General features: G+C 43.8%; 2 protein-coding genes across 9 annotated transcripts in view; one reads left to right on the top strand and one right to left on the bottom strand.

Moving 5' to 3' along the window:
• AKT1S1 (AKT1 substrate 1) overlaps positions 1-7,018 on the bottom strand; it is an 85,284-nt gene extending 78,266 nt beyond the window's left edge. The window contains exon 1 of one of the 2 annotated variants that reach the window (XM_056544633.1): positions 6,768-7,018. In XM_056544633.1, the coding sequence (XP_056400608.1) occupies positions 6,768-7,003 (236 nt within the window). In that variant the 5' untranslated portion in view covers positions 7,004-7,018. The remainder of the gene's footprint in view (positions 1-6,767) is intronic. The other variant, XM_056544634.1, reaches the window with a different exon arrangement.
• TBC1D17 (TBC1 domain family member 17) overlaps positions 1-14,773 on the top strand; it is a 92,959-nt gene that overhangs the window by 53,484 nt on the left and 24,702 nt on the right. For all 7 annotated transcript variants that reach the window (XM_056544627.1, XM_056544631.1, XM_056544628.1 and 4 more), the window contains 4 exons: positions 4,842-4,953; positions 7,267-7,428; positions 7,631-7,762; positions 7,968-8,071. In XM_056544627.1, coding sequence (XP_056400602.1) covers positions 4,842-4,953; positions 7,267-7,428; positions 7,631-7,762; positions 7,968-8,071 — 510 coding nt within the window. The remainder of the gene's footprint in view (positions 1-4,841; positions 4,954-7,266; positions 7,429-7,630; positions 7,763-7,967; positions 8,072-14,773) is intronic.

Consider the following 14,773-nt stretch of genomic DNA (forward strand, 5'->3'; position numbering starts at 1 on the left):
ATAAATACTGGAAGGATTAAAGGGGTACCCAGGTGAAAAACATTTTTTTTTAAATCAACTGGTGCCAGAAAGTTAAACAGATTTGTAAATGACTTTTATTTAAAAAAAAAATCTTTACCCTTCCAGTACTTCTTAGCAGCTGTATGCTACAGAGGAAATTCTTTTCTTTTTGAATTTATTTTTTGTCTTGTCCACAGTGCTCTCTGCTGACACCTGATGCCTGTATCAGGAACTGTCCAGAGCAGGAGAAAATCCCCATTGCAAACCTATGCTGCTCTGGACAGTTCCTGACACAGACATAGGTGTCAGCAGAGAGCACTGTGGACAAGAGAAGAAAAAAAATTCAGAAAGAAAAGAATGTCCTCTGTAGCATACAGCTGCTAAAAAGTACTGGAAGGGTAAATTTTTTTTAATAGAAGCCTTTTACAAGTTTGTTTAACTTTCTGACACCAGTTGATTTAAAAAAAATGTTTTCCACCGGAGTACCCCTTTTATATGGGCACTATCAGATCCAAAAACTTTATATATGTTGTTACTGATGAAAATTATAGACCTTTTGTAATATGGATGTTTAAATAGTAAAAAAAAAAATTGCTCCTTTAAAAATCCCACTATTTCTACTGGGACACTTACCAGTCCTGCAGCAGCATCAGTCTTGTCCATGAGTCATGGACAATAGATGACTCAAGGACAAGGCTGCATGAGCAGAGACACCAATCACCTCCCACCACCACAAGGGAGGGACACGTCCCCTTCACCTGAGAGGATTTCTAACACTGTGAGCTAATGAAAAGAGGGATTTGTATAATAAATATAAGTGATATAAGCATAAAAATTACATGTGCATGGTCAGGATTAGGTACTGAGTAACATTTTTTGTTGTGGGATCTGACAGGTACGCTTTAAGATTTATAAATACAAGTAATTCACAAATCTGTTTAACTTTCTGGCACCAGTTAATTTGAAAACATTTGTTTTCCACCAGAAGACCCCTTTAAGCTCATGATCATTGTAAGAATTCTGCAGACCTGCTTCTTCCATGGCCTCCCGACCAATAAGCACTGGCACCAATCTCCTCTGCAAAATATTTATATGTCTTTCTCAACTTTTTTGTGCCAATATAATCTAAAGGAAAAGACAAAAAACATACATATAGCAATACAATAGCAGGCAGATGGATTCAAATTATCATTTAAATCGATTATAGCACTTGGTCGTACTGGGCTGTATCTGAGGACTTGACCATCGCACTGAGACCTGCTACACAGTTGTGTACCCTAACTCTGCCACACAGTTGTGTACCCTAACTCTGCCACACAGTTGTGTACCCTAACTCTGCCACACAGTTGTGAGCCCATCATACTATCGTAACCTTAGACAGCATGCAAAGAGTCTGCCTTAGGGTATGTTCACACTACAGAATTCCCCGCGCGAGCGGAATTCCGCAGTGTGAACTTAACATTAGTGTGAATGGGTCTCCGCGAGACCCGTTCACACTGCGGAACTTCAGCGGCGGACAATTCCGCCGCTGAAATTGTTCAGCGCAAAGAAAGAACATGTTCATTCTTTGCGCGGAAGTCCGCGAGCACTGCATAGCCGTAAATGGTGACGGCGCAGTGCCGTGCGGTCCTTCCGCAGCTGCCGGCTGCCAGTCTGAATCTCCGCTCGCTGGATTCAGCGAGCGGAGATTCTGTTCACACTCTGTAGTGTGAACATACCCTTAAGCTGACTAAACATTAGATGGCTATATTGCCCAATTAACCTATACACATGTATGCTTAAAGGGATATTCCAACTTTTTACATCTTATCCCCTATCCAAAGGATTGGGGATAAGATGTATGATTGCAGGGGTCCCGGCGCTAGGGGGACCCCCGCGATCTCGGTGCAGCCCATGGCATTCTGTGAAGCTCCACGCCCCCTTCATTCATGTCTATGGGAAGGGGCGTGATGGCCGTCACACCCCCTCCCATAGACATGAATGGAGGGGGCGTGGCATGATGTCACTAGGGGGCGTGGCTGTGATGTCACGTCCCATTCTCGGAGGCAGCACCTGGCACAGAATGCCGGGGGCTGCACCGAGATCACGGGGGTCCCCAGCTGCAGGACCCCGGTGATCATACATCCTTTGGATAGCGGATAAGATGTATAAAGCCTGAATACCCCTTTAACTTGGCTGCGTGTGTATGTTTTTTCAATGGAAGTAGCTTATCTCCGAGAGAACTAAAGCACCGGGCAGTTAAAATGATGGTTGGCAGTTCCTGTTAAATCAGCAGTTCAGATGACAATCATCTATGTATGACAGCTTTACTCCTTACATTTTGTCTTCTTGAAGGTTGTTTACCCTATTATAGATGGTTTAATACTATGATCATTTGCGCATCCCACACCTTTCAGGTCCTGGTAAATCTTTAAAGGGGTACTCCGCTGCTCAGTGTTTGGAACAAACTGTTCCGAATGGTGGACCCGGCGCTGGGAGCTTGTGACGTCATAGCCCTGCCCCCTCATGATGTAACGCCCCGCCTCCTCAATGCAAGTCTATGGGAGGGGGCGTGACGGCTGTCACGCCCCCTCCCATAGATTTGCATTGAGGGGGCAGGGCGTGACGTCATGCCGGGTGGTGGGGGGGCTATGACATTACGAGCTCCCGGCTCCAGCATTCGGAATAGTTTGTTCCAAACACTGAGCAGCGGAGTACCCCTTTAACATTCTTATCACTAGGTTTGCTAGTGGCTGAGGTCCCAGCTGTAGTCCCTCCAATGCCACTATGGAGCAAAAGGGACAATAAAGTATTATTTCTGTATGTTACTTTATTGTTATCACTGCTATGTCATACTTATACCAAAGTATCATCCCACCGCGCTGTGTATAAAATGCATTATCCGCCTTCTAATTTTAGACTGAAGTTGTCTTGGTCAGATAAAACAATAACCATGATATTAAGTAGTGACTTTTTTTTAAAGGTACAACAAAAAAAAATAGAGAAACATAAGCCGCACATCCACCATTTGTAATTCGATCTAATTGCTTCTCAGCATAATTTCAAAAACGAACAGGTTGTTATTATACATTTTGATCAAAAAGTACAAGAACCACTCGCCACGTCAAGGCCACCTAGTCAGAGTGGGTCCCTAACCTGACGCTGGCGTAGCGCCGGACGGAGACCACTGCCTCTGAGACACCATGACCACGGGGGGGGGGGTGGACGACCAAGTGGCTAGTCACCCCCACTGCTGCCCGACCAAGCTCCTGGCTCTGGGCCACACCACCCCACAAACAAAGCATCACAGAGACAATGGCCGCCAGAGAACCACAACAGTGTGAACACCTACCATGTGCTCCCTACCAGAGGGCTGGGAGAATGTTAGGAGGAAACCCTTATGCAGTCTCCTGCTAATTAAAAATGCCTGGGCCGAATGGGTGGAGTGGAGTGCTGGCTATGGGAGAAGAGAGAGACTACAAATGTACAACACAAATAGAGAAACATAAGCCGCACATCCACCATTTGTATTTTGATCTACTTGCTCCTCAACATAATTTCAAAAACTAACAGGTTGTTATTTTACATTTTGATCAAAAAGTACAAGCCCACTCGCCACGTCAAGGCCACCTAGTCAGAGTGGGTCCCTAACCTGACACTGGCGTAGCGCCGGGTGGTGACCACTGCCTCCGAGACACAAGGTCCACAGGGAGAACGACCCAGTGGCCAGGCAGCCCCACTACTGCCCGACCAAGCCCCTGGCTCTGGGCCACCCCACAGACGAAGCATCACAAAAACAATGGTCGCCACAGAGCACCACAACAGTGTGAACACTTACCACGTGCTACCTGCCAGAGGGCTTGGAGAATGTTAGGAGGAAACCCTTATGCAGTCTCCTACATATTAAAAATGCCTGGACCGTGGAGTGGAGTGCTGGCCATGGAAGAAGGGAGAGACTACAAATGTACAACTCAAATAGAGAAACACAGCCGCACATCCACCATTTGTATTTTGATCTACTTGCTCCTCAGCATAATTTCAAAAACTAACAGGTTGTTATTATACATTTTGATCAAAAAAGTACAAGCCCAAATGGTACAAATGGTGGATGTGCGGCTAGGTTTCTCTATTTTTGTTGTACTTCTCATTTTCCCAAACCTTCTCTGTGGATTCCAGGTTAAAAGAGATGGGTCCACTGTTTCGGATGATTATTTCTTGGAGTGGAGAGCCACCAAAAAGCTTGTCTCCTGCTCTGGAGGACCAGTCTCCTCCTTCACCACACACAACCCATTGATGCACTTACTATCTGTTTGCCAGAAGATCACAGCTGAATAGTGGGGTTTCCGGCAGAGGGACATTTTATGATCAAGTGTTCCTTCGGACAAGTAGGGATTATCCAAAGATAATTATCCAAAGCTTTAAAGGGGTACTCCGCTGCTCTGTTTGGAAAAAACTGTTCCGAACATTGGAGCCGTCAGCTTGTGACGTCTTAGCACCGCCCCCTCATGACATCACACCCGTCCCCTCAATGCAAGTCTATGGGAGGGGGCGTGACTGCTGTCACGCTCCCTCCCATAGACATGCATTGAGGGGGCAGGGCGTGACGTCATGAGGGGGCGGGCTATGATGTCATGAGCTCCCGGCACCTGCTCCAGCATTCAGAACAGTTTGTTCCAAACGTTGAGCAGCGGAGTACCCCTTTAAAGTTTTTCACCATTGTGTTTCATATAGTGGTGGTCCAACCTAAAACAGTGGGGGGGGGGGGGGGGATTGTGTGATGGTTTCCAGAGCTTTTTATGCCAACCATACTAAGTTAGTAGGTTCAGGCTGATATATTTAGGTCTAATGATTTGTTTATTTAGGTCTCCAAAAGATTCTCGCCTCTTTTTGGTCTATCCACATGACTCTCATGCCCTCTCCCACTCCTTCGATGAACTCCAGATGTTTGATGACGGCTCTTCTGACGTGGTGTCTGTAAGTTCAACCCTTACTTCCCATCAATATATCCCCTCTATAGTTCATTCTACTCAATATATTTATAACCCCTTTATTTACATGGTAAAGGAAGTCATAGCGGGAGGGTCCCTATTTTTTTGTTAATAACTCATGTCAATAGTTCCAAACAGTATAAACCCATGTAGTAGCTATGATAGTGCCTCCTTACAATCCATTTTACTCTCCAGTGCTCATAGAGTAGTATAGAAATGTGCCCATCCCGTTAGGACCACCACATTTAAACATTTTTTGCTGATGTTTTTCTAATTTTGCATTTTACTGTCTATATTTAAATTACAATGAATTACAGTGAAAGGTGACACTTGTAGAGCGAGAACATTTACAGCAGAGAACGACCTCTTAAGAGTTCACAGAGATTGCTCAGTGCCGTCTTTAATTCATCTGAATGGAACAGCTCCTGTATATTTTTGTCAATGTACATCACAAAATGCTCTTAAATACAGCTCGGACAAGATGGCTGCCTCCATAATAATGTACAAAAAGGGAAAAATTAGAACAGGACATTGTGACGTCACATAATCGGTCATTAGTGTCTTACTCATATCTCCTGTGTCACAGGCATTGCTGTCCCCTCATCTCCCACTTGTATCAGTCATTACTGTCCCCTCATCTCCTCCTGTGTCACAGGCATTGCTGTCCCCTCATCTCCCACCTGTGTCAGTCATTACTGTCCCCTCGTCTCTCCTGTGTCACAGGCATTACTGTCCCCTCATCTCCCACTTGTATCAGTCATTGCTGTCCCCTCATCTCCTCCTGTGTCTGTCATTACTGTCCCCTCATCTCCCACCTGTGTCTCACAGTTATTACTGTCCTCTCATCTCCTCCTGTGTCTCACAGTTATTACTGTCCTCTCATCTCCTCCTGTGTCTCAGTTATTACTGTCCCCGCATTTTCTCCTTTGTCACTCAATACTGTCCCCTCATCTCCTCCTGTGTCTCACAGTTATTACTGTCCTCTCATCTCCTCCTGTGTCTCACAGTTATTACTGTCCCCTCATCTCCTCCTGTGTCTGTTATTACTGTCCCCGCATTTTCTCCTTTGTCACTCAATACTGTCCCCTCATCTCCTCCTGTGTCACTCATTACTGTCCCCTCATCTCCTCCTGTGTCACTCATTACTGTCTCCTCATCTCCTCCTGTGTCTCACAGTTATTACTTTCCCCTCACTGTCTGTATCACTCATTACTGTCCCCGCATCTCCTCCTGTGTCTCACAGTTATTACTGTCCCCTCATCTCCTCCTGTGTCTCACAGTTATTACTGTCCCCTCATCTCCTCCTGTTGTGTCTGTTATTACTGTCCTTGCATCTCCTCCTGTGTCTCAGTTATTACTGTCCCCTCATCTCCTCCTGTGTCTCACAGTTATTACTGTCCCCTCATCTCCTCCTGTGTCTCAGTTATTACTGTCCCCTCATCTCCTCCTGTTGTGTCTGTTATTACTGTCCTTGCATCTCCTCCTGTGTCTCAGTTATTACTGTCCCCTCATCTCCTCCTGTATCACTCGTAACTGTCCTCGCATCTCCTCCTGTGTCTCACAGTTATTACTGTCCCCTCATCTCCTCCTGTGTCTCAGTTATTACTGTCCTCTCCTCTCCTCCTGTATCACTCGTAACTGTCCTCTCCTCCTGTGTCTCACAGTTATTACTGTCCCCTCATCTCCTCCTGTATCACTTGTAACTGTCCTCTCCTCCTGTGTCTCACAGTTATTACTGTCCCCTTATCTTCCCCTTGTGTATCCTTTCATCTCATTAACAAAGCAGACAGTTTTACTTACCTCCTGCCTCCATTCTTATGCTGATCTCCCATTCTGCATCTGATGTCTTCAGTTGGCGCTCCAGTGTTCAGCAGCGGGTGACTTCGGTCAGCTCCGGTGTCACAGGAGCAGCAGATGTCACATGACTGCTGCAGCCAATCAGCAGCCTCGGTGGTGACTTGATGTTCTGAAGGCCACGGCCACTGATTTGCTAGGTCAGTCACCTGACGTCTTCTGCTTTCGTAACACAGGCGCATACCACAGGCAGAGCAGGGGATCAGCACAGGAATATAGGCTGAGGTAAGTAAAACAGTGTTTTTGTTTTTTAAAATATAAGATGTACAATCTTTATTGTGAAGGGCTGACAAGAAACACAAAAATCTTAGTTGCCATAATGACCTGGCGCCCGGGACCTGTCAAGCCCTGCTGAGAGCGGTCAATGTTTGGTCTCCTCTATCTGATCTATGATTTGTCTCCAGTAAAGGCTAAATTTATTTTATTTTTAATTATTTATCTCTAGAGATTTTTTCAAGATCCGTATTCTGCAACCTTTGGCGGGTTTTCCAAAGTAACCAATTTTTTCCGTGGGGCTTTGAGGCCTCAGGATGGACATCACCAGAGACCCTTGTCAGAGATGGCTGTAGGGCTGGAGGATGAACCAGGTTTTGAAGTGATCACCTGTGTGAGTATTCAGGATTTATTTTCCATGTATTGAAGGCCACAGTGGGAGCCCCTGGGGACTATGGGGCGTATTGAACGAGGTTAAAGGGGTTTCATATTGTTCACAGTGGGTTTTGCTTAGAGTTCAGCCTGTTAAGTGATATGGAGTCTTGGGTATTGTTATTGTGGGTTTGGGCTGTAAACTGACCAGAAATCTATTTCAGCAAGTGGAGCTGGGCGAGCGTCCAGTCATAGAGCGCCAGGCACCTGTCAGTGAGCAGGAATGGGAATCCTACATTGATTCTGAAGGTCAAGTGATGAATGTGGATGCCTTGAAGAAGAGGATATTTTCTGGGGTAAGTGCGGCTGCAGAGCAGCAACCGGATCTATACACTGCAGCATTCACTGCAGATTGTGGTCAAAAGCCTCTGCTGCTTGTTCGCATTTCCTTTCACGCACACAAGATGGCGCCATTCCATCAGACTAAATGCACTGCAGATATAGCACGCTGCCGGCATCTTCTTAGTTAATGAAATGTGCTGCTGTTCTTTTCGTTTTTAGGGCTTGTGTCCAGGGCTTCGAAAAGATGCATGGAAGTATCTCCTCGGCTATTATCCATGGGACAGTACAGCAGAAGACAGAAAATCTTTAGTACGGAGAAAAACGTAAGCTTTTCTGCAGAGGGTTTAATTCAGTAGGATATGTGAGACCCCTAGTGGGCAGTGTGGTTAATGCAATTGTGCAGTCACTGACAAAGCTGCAGTCCTGAATTTACTTGTATTCACAAAATAATTCATTTTTATAGCAGGGTCACACATAGCGTATACGCAGTGTGCGACCCTACCCTTAAGGTATTTCCTGGGGTATCGCTGTACCCGGACTGCATCAATTTGACTTTCCTTTTTTTTAATGACTTTTGTCGCTAGTCACTGGTTTGATCATTTAAGAAATATTTTTCCCTTGTACATCTTAATTTTTTTTTTTTAAAGCTTATTAGAATGGATCTTTCAGCTGAATATACTTTTCTATGCAAAAATGTAAATAAAAAAAGCTACTGTCGCTGTACACTTTAGTGAAAAATCGCCCGATCCTCACCAATTTTGTTGGGGCTGGACGACTGTCTAATGCACTGCTTCCCAACCAGGTTACCTCCAGCTGTTGACAAACTACAACTCCCAGCATGCTAGGATAGCCAAAGGCTGGTCGGGGATGCTGGGAGTTGTAGTTTTGCAACAGCTGGAGGCACCCTGGTTGGGAAACACTGGTCTAATGTGTATGGCAGCCTCCTGACTCTGATAGATGATGTTGGGGAAGAGAACTATCAGGCATGTTAGACTTTACCTGTCCGACCATTTTTTTTTCTGGGAAGTAAGCCACAACCAGAGCCATTAAAGAGTACCTCTCATGATCTTGTTAAATTTTATAATCCTCCTAGTTCACTACCCCATCATGACAAACTGTTTTACCTTGATATTGCTCTGTATTTTCTGCTCCGTCTCAGTCAGAGTCACAGACTTGAAAGGGGCGTTCCCCAGCAGGCTGTGACATCATCTGAAACCATACAGGGGAGAACTTCCTCCCTCACTCTGCTACACACAGCCCAGAGCAGTTCAGTGTGAGATGAGCTCTGATTGGATAAGGCTGCATACACCCCCCTCAGCATTTCCTTATTTTGGACTTCTGCCAGGCCAGCAGGAGTCCAAAGTCTGTGCAAGAGATGGGGGGAAATGTGCTCTGGACAAGTAGGGAGACACCTAGTGGCAACTTTTTTAACCCCTTAAGGACACATGACGTACTGGAACGTCATGTGTCCACTCCCGATCTATAACGCGGGGCCACGGCGTGGCCCCGCGTCATAGCGGTTCGGGCCCGGCCTCTAACAACGGCCGGGACCCGTGGCTAATAGCGCGCGGCATTGATCGCTGTGCCGCGCGCTATTAACCCTTTAGACGCGGCGTTCAAAGTTGAACGCCGCGTCTAAAGTGAAACCGAAAGCATGCCGGCTAGCTCAGTGGGCTGTTCGGGATAGCCACGGTGAAATCGCGGCATCCCGAACAGCTGACAGGACAGCGGGAGGGCCCCTACCTGCCTCCTCGCTGTCCGATCGCCGAATGACTGCTCAGTGCCTGAGATCCAGGCATGAGCAGTCATGCGGCAGAATCATCGATCACTGATCAATGATCATCGATCAGTGATCAATGTAAAAGATCAGTGTGTGCAGTGTTATAGGTCCCTATGGGACCTATAACACTGCAAAAAAAAAGTGCAAAAAAAAAGTGAATAAACATCATTTAACCCCTTCCCTATTAAAAGTTTGAATCACCCCCCTTTTCCCATAAAAGAAAAAACACAGTGTAAATAAAAATAAAAATAAACATAAATGGTATCGCCGCGTGCGGAAATGTCCGAATTATAAAAATATATCGTTAATTAAACCGCACGGTCAATGGCGTGCGCGCAAAAAAATTCCAAAGTCCAAAATAGTGCATTTTTGGTCACTTTTTATATCATGAAAAAATGAATAAAAAGCGATCAATAAGTCCTATCAATGCAAAAATGATACCGTTAAAAACTTCAGATCACGGCGCAAAAAATGAGCCCTCATACCGCCCCATACACGGAAAAATAAAAAAGTTATAGGGGTCAGAAGATGACAATTTTAAACGTATACATTTTTCTGCATGAAGTTATGATTTTTTCCAGAAGTGCGACAAATTCAAACCTGTATAAGTAGGGTATCATTTTAATCATATGGACCTACAGAATAAAGGTAAGGTGTCATTTTTACCGAAAAATGTACTACGTAGAAACGGAAGCCCCCAAAAGTTACAAAATGGCGTTTTTTTTTTCAATTTTGTCTCACAATGATTTTTTTTCCCGTTTCACCGTAGATTTTTGGGCACAATGACTGACGTCATTACAAAGTAGAATTGGTGGTGCAAAAAATAAGCCATCATATGGATTTTTAGGTGCAAAATTGAAAGAGTTATGATTTTTTAAAGGCAAGGAGCAAAAAACGAAAATGCAAAAACGGAAAAACCCCCGGTCCTTAAGGGGTTAAACACAAATAAACAATTTTAAACAAAATTTCATTAGAAATATTTTTTATTTACCCTAAGGAGTGGAATAGCAAAAATTTGTTTTAACGAGAGTGTCCATTTAAGAACACATGTATGTTGAGACCAGCCAAACATTCATGTGTATGGGTGAATAGAAGGAATAGCTGTTGAAGGTGTATAGGAGTCTTTAGCCCAGTAATTCCCTACCAGGGTACCTCCAGCCTTTGGAAAACTAAAACTCCCAGCCAGCCTTTGGCTGTCCGGGCAGGCTGGGATTTGTAGTTTACTAAAGGCTGGAGGCACCCTGGTTGGGAAACATTGCTTTATCCAAATAATAAGCGAACACTTCCTGTTCTGTAGAGCTCACTTTTCAGTCTCCTCACTATCATCACAGGCAGGATTATAGTGAAAGGTGACCCAAGTATAAGATGGGATCAGGCCATGCACAATAGGTGATGGTCAGAGCACAAGTCACAGAGCATGCCCACAACACTCCCATTGAAGTCAGTGAAATCTGTGAGCTCCTGACTACAGGTTCCTCTGGTTCATGTGGCTGCTGTAGAACATATCTGTAGATGCTGTTGACAACAGATCAGGCAAGATGGCTGCCCCAGTAACCACGTACAGAAAATAGGATTACAAAATCTACAATCGGAAGATAAAAACAGATAAGTAGAAAACAACTAGTATCAGTTTCTGGATTACATTAGTAAAAATTAAGGTGATAGATTTTCTTTAACATTTCTGGCGCATATGAGGAATTGAGCAAACGTACGACTCCCCTGTGCGCCTGTCAGCACAACGTCAGCCTGGCTTTGAGCCGAACAGGCAAGACATTGGAAATAGATTGGTTGCTATGGATATACTGCCTAACCACAGGCTTTTGTCATGTAGAGTTTGTTCCTAGCAACTGAGGACAGGGAATGGTCAAAGATGACTTAAAGGGGCACTCGGGTGGAAAACATTTTTTTTTTTTTTTTTTTATTACTTCTATTAAAAAATCTTTACCCTTCCAGTACTTATTAGCAGCTGTATGCTACAGAGGAAATTCTTTTCTTTTTGAATTTATTTTTTGTCTTGTCCACAGTGCTCTCTGCTGACACCTGATGCCCGTATCAGGAACTGTCCAGAGCAGGAGAACATCCCCATAGCAAACCTCTCCTGCTCTGGACAGTTCCTGACATGGACAGAGGTGTCAGCAGAGAGCACTGTGGACAAGACAAAAAAGAAATTCAAAAAGAAAAGAAATTCCTCTGTAGCATACAGCTGCTAATAAGTACTGGAAGGGTGAAGATTTTTTTTAATAGAAGTCATTTACAAATCTGTTTAACTTTCTGGCACCAGTTGATTTAAAAAAAATATATATATATATAATTTTTTTTTCCACCGGAGTACCCCTTTAACGCCTCTCTTGTTGAAATATTAACCAGATTTTTGCAGTTTGAGATTGACACACTAAGCCAGTATTTCCCAACCAGGGCGCCTCAAGCTGTTGCCAAACTACAACTCCCTGCATGCCCGGACAGCCAAAGGCTGTCCGGGCATGCTGGGAGTTGTAGTTTGGCAACAGCTGGAGGCATCCTGGTTGGGAAACACTGCACTAAGCTTTTATGACCTGTTCACAGGATCATGACTGGTCCAACCACTGGACCACCACCGTGCCCACATGATCACCGCTTCATTCTAGCTGAGCTCCATACCCGACTATCTCTGTCTGTTCCATTGACTGTAGATAGAGTGGTGGTCACATGGACGGGTGATAGGTGAAGGCTTCAATATACAGACCTCAAAACTGAAACTCTTTCTTAGAAGAAAATCACCTATTTTCTTGTGCACTAGTATAGATTTCTTTTTTCCTTTTGCTTATATAGCACCAACATATTCAGTAGAGCTGTAGAGAGGCTGTGATGTTTACGTCAGTCTTTGACTTTAATGTGGCTCACAGTCTAATACAGTGATCCCTCAACTTACAATGGCCTAAGGTTACAATAGTTTCAACATGCAATAGTCTTTTTTTTGGACCATTGTAACTTGAAACCAGACTCAACATACAATACAGACAGTCCAGATCTGGGAAACGTGTCAATGGCTGGAAGAACCGACCAATCAGAATGGGCATTCACTGGTAAAACCCCTGTATTACTGAAGTGCATGCACTGACTGGTGTCTGGTAGCGCCCCCTACAGTACAGGGAGGTATTACATGTTCTGTACTCTTTACCTGTGCCAGGGATAGATGTTTCAGGTGAGGGTGGCTCCATTTTCCTTTTTTTAGGACATTGTGTTCTGTACAGGACCCTGAAGAAGCTCCTGTCCTCTACATAGACCAGTGTTTACAGCTCCCAGCAGATCTTTATTACTTTTATATGGAAGGATTTGTTTTATCTATATTAGTTATCTACTTATTTTACTTTAATCTTCACCTTTTCTTGTTTTTGGATGACATTTTGAAGCTTCACCACCAATTACCAGGTTTCCATAGAGTTATAAGGGTTCCATAGGGTTATAATCTTAACATACAATGGTCGTCCTAGAACCAATTCATATTGGGGGGTATTTATCAATTTTGCCTGTTGACAGTTTCTTTTTACCCTTTTTTTTTTTCACTTTGGTTTTCGTGGACATGCGCCAAATTTATCATTTGGTGCATGTTGTTAGTAATTTTGGCGCAAATGTTGAAATCAGCTGTTCACAGCGCCTTTTACACAGAACTTACCCCCACAGAGGACGCGTATTTTACCCTGTAGAGCAGCCATTTCAGGGGTCCCTCCTGCAGTATATCAGCAAGCGACATGAGTTATTTTCTTTTGTGGGGTTTATAGTCACCATTTGAAATGGATTTTATTTTCAACTTTGTAGTTTTTTTTTTTGTTACTTTAGTGCAGTGGTCTTCAACCTGCGGACCTCCAGCTGTTGCAAAACTACAATTCCCAGCATGCCCGGACAGCCATTGGCGGTCCGGGCATGCTGGGAGTTGTAGTTTTGCAACATCTGGAGGTCCGCAGGTTGGAGACCACTGCTTTAGCGCTTACCTTTCCTGAACCTGTGCGGCCATGTCCAATGCTGGCTCAACGGAGGGTGAAGGTTCCTCAGAGACAACAATGTCGCAGGACAGTATTGCGCAGCCCTGGAGGCGTCGCTGCTTTCACAAAAAAAATGTTTTAATGGATTTTGACGCCTTTACATTTTCTGACATTGCTAAGTGTGTTTTCCATGTGCAAAATTTCTTGGCGGGATTTGCGCCAAAAAAAACGGGATTTGCGCCAAAGATCAATTGGCGCAAATGATGAATTATTGACTAAAGTTGAAATCACACACCGGACCGTATGATTTTGAGAAAGTTGTAAAAATGACAGTGGAGAAGATGCGCCAAACTTTGGCGCAAAAAGAAACTGCGCCAAAGTATTGCACCAAAGTTACGTGAAAAAAACACATAAATCCTTTGATAAATACCCCCCATTGTAACTAGAGGGACCACTGTGTAATCATATCATACACTTACCCTGGGGTCAATGTCATAGGAAGCCATTGTTTTTGGAATGTGGGAGCAAACTAGAAACCCAAAGGAATAGGCTATAGACAACCCTGTGTATTAGATGGGAGATCATCGTGCCACAATCTCCTGTGCCCATTATAAAGTTATTACTGGTGAAAGTAGTCAAAGACCTAACCTATGGTCAGCAATGAGCCCTGATAATAATAAGGCTGGGATTATACCACCTTTTTGACTCCATTCTACTGCTCTAAAACAGTACCTTTAATTTTGCTGTATGCAAAAACATTTAACTAAACTATTGTGTACGGCCCCCAAAAATATAGATGGGTTACAATATTTTTTTTTTTTTATGGATAATGTAAATTAATGGGAAACCGATTCTGTTGAATGACATACAGCAGCAGCAGTTTTTAGCATCAGGGCCATATTTGTTATTAGACACTTATTAATTTGTATAGGAGCGCCAAAGATACCAGAGTACAGAAGCCCAGCGTCCTAACGGTCGGACCCCCGTGATCAGATATGTATCCCTTGTACATTGGGGATTAGAAATTTTTTCGGACATCCCCTTTTACTCCAAATACAGAAATGTTTAATATCAAGTAACACATATATATATGTATATGCCGTATATATATATATATATATATATATATATATGTTTTTTTTCCCTTTTTTCAAGTTTAGAAAATGGGAACAGAAGCAAAAATGCAGTGTGAACCCACTTTAATAGAAATAATACAGTAGTTCCTCACGTTACAATATTAATTGGTTCCAGGACGATCATTGTATGTTGAAACCATTGTATGTTGA

Source organism: Hyla sarda, chromosome 10, assembly GCF_029499605.1.
Source record: "Hyla sarda isolate aHylSar1 chromosome 10, aHylSar1.hap1, whole genome shotgun sequence".
Lineage (NCBI taxonomy): Eukaryota > Metazoa > Chordata > Amphibia > Anura > Hylidae > Hyla > Hyla sarda.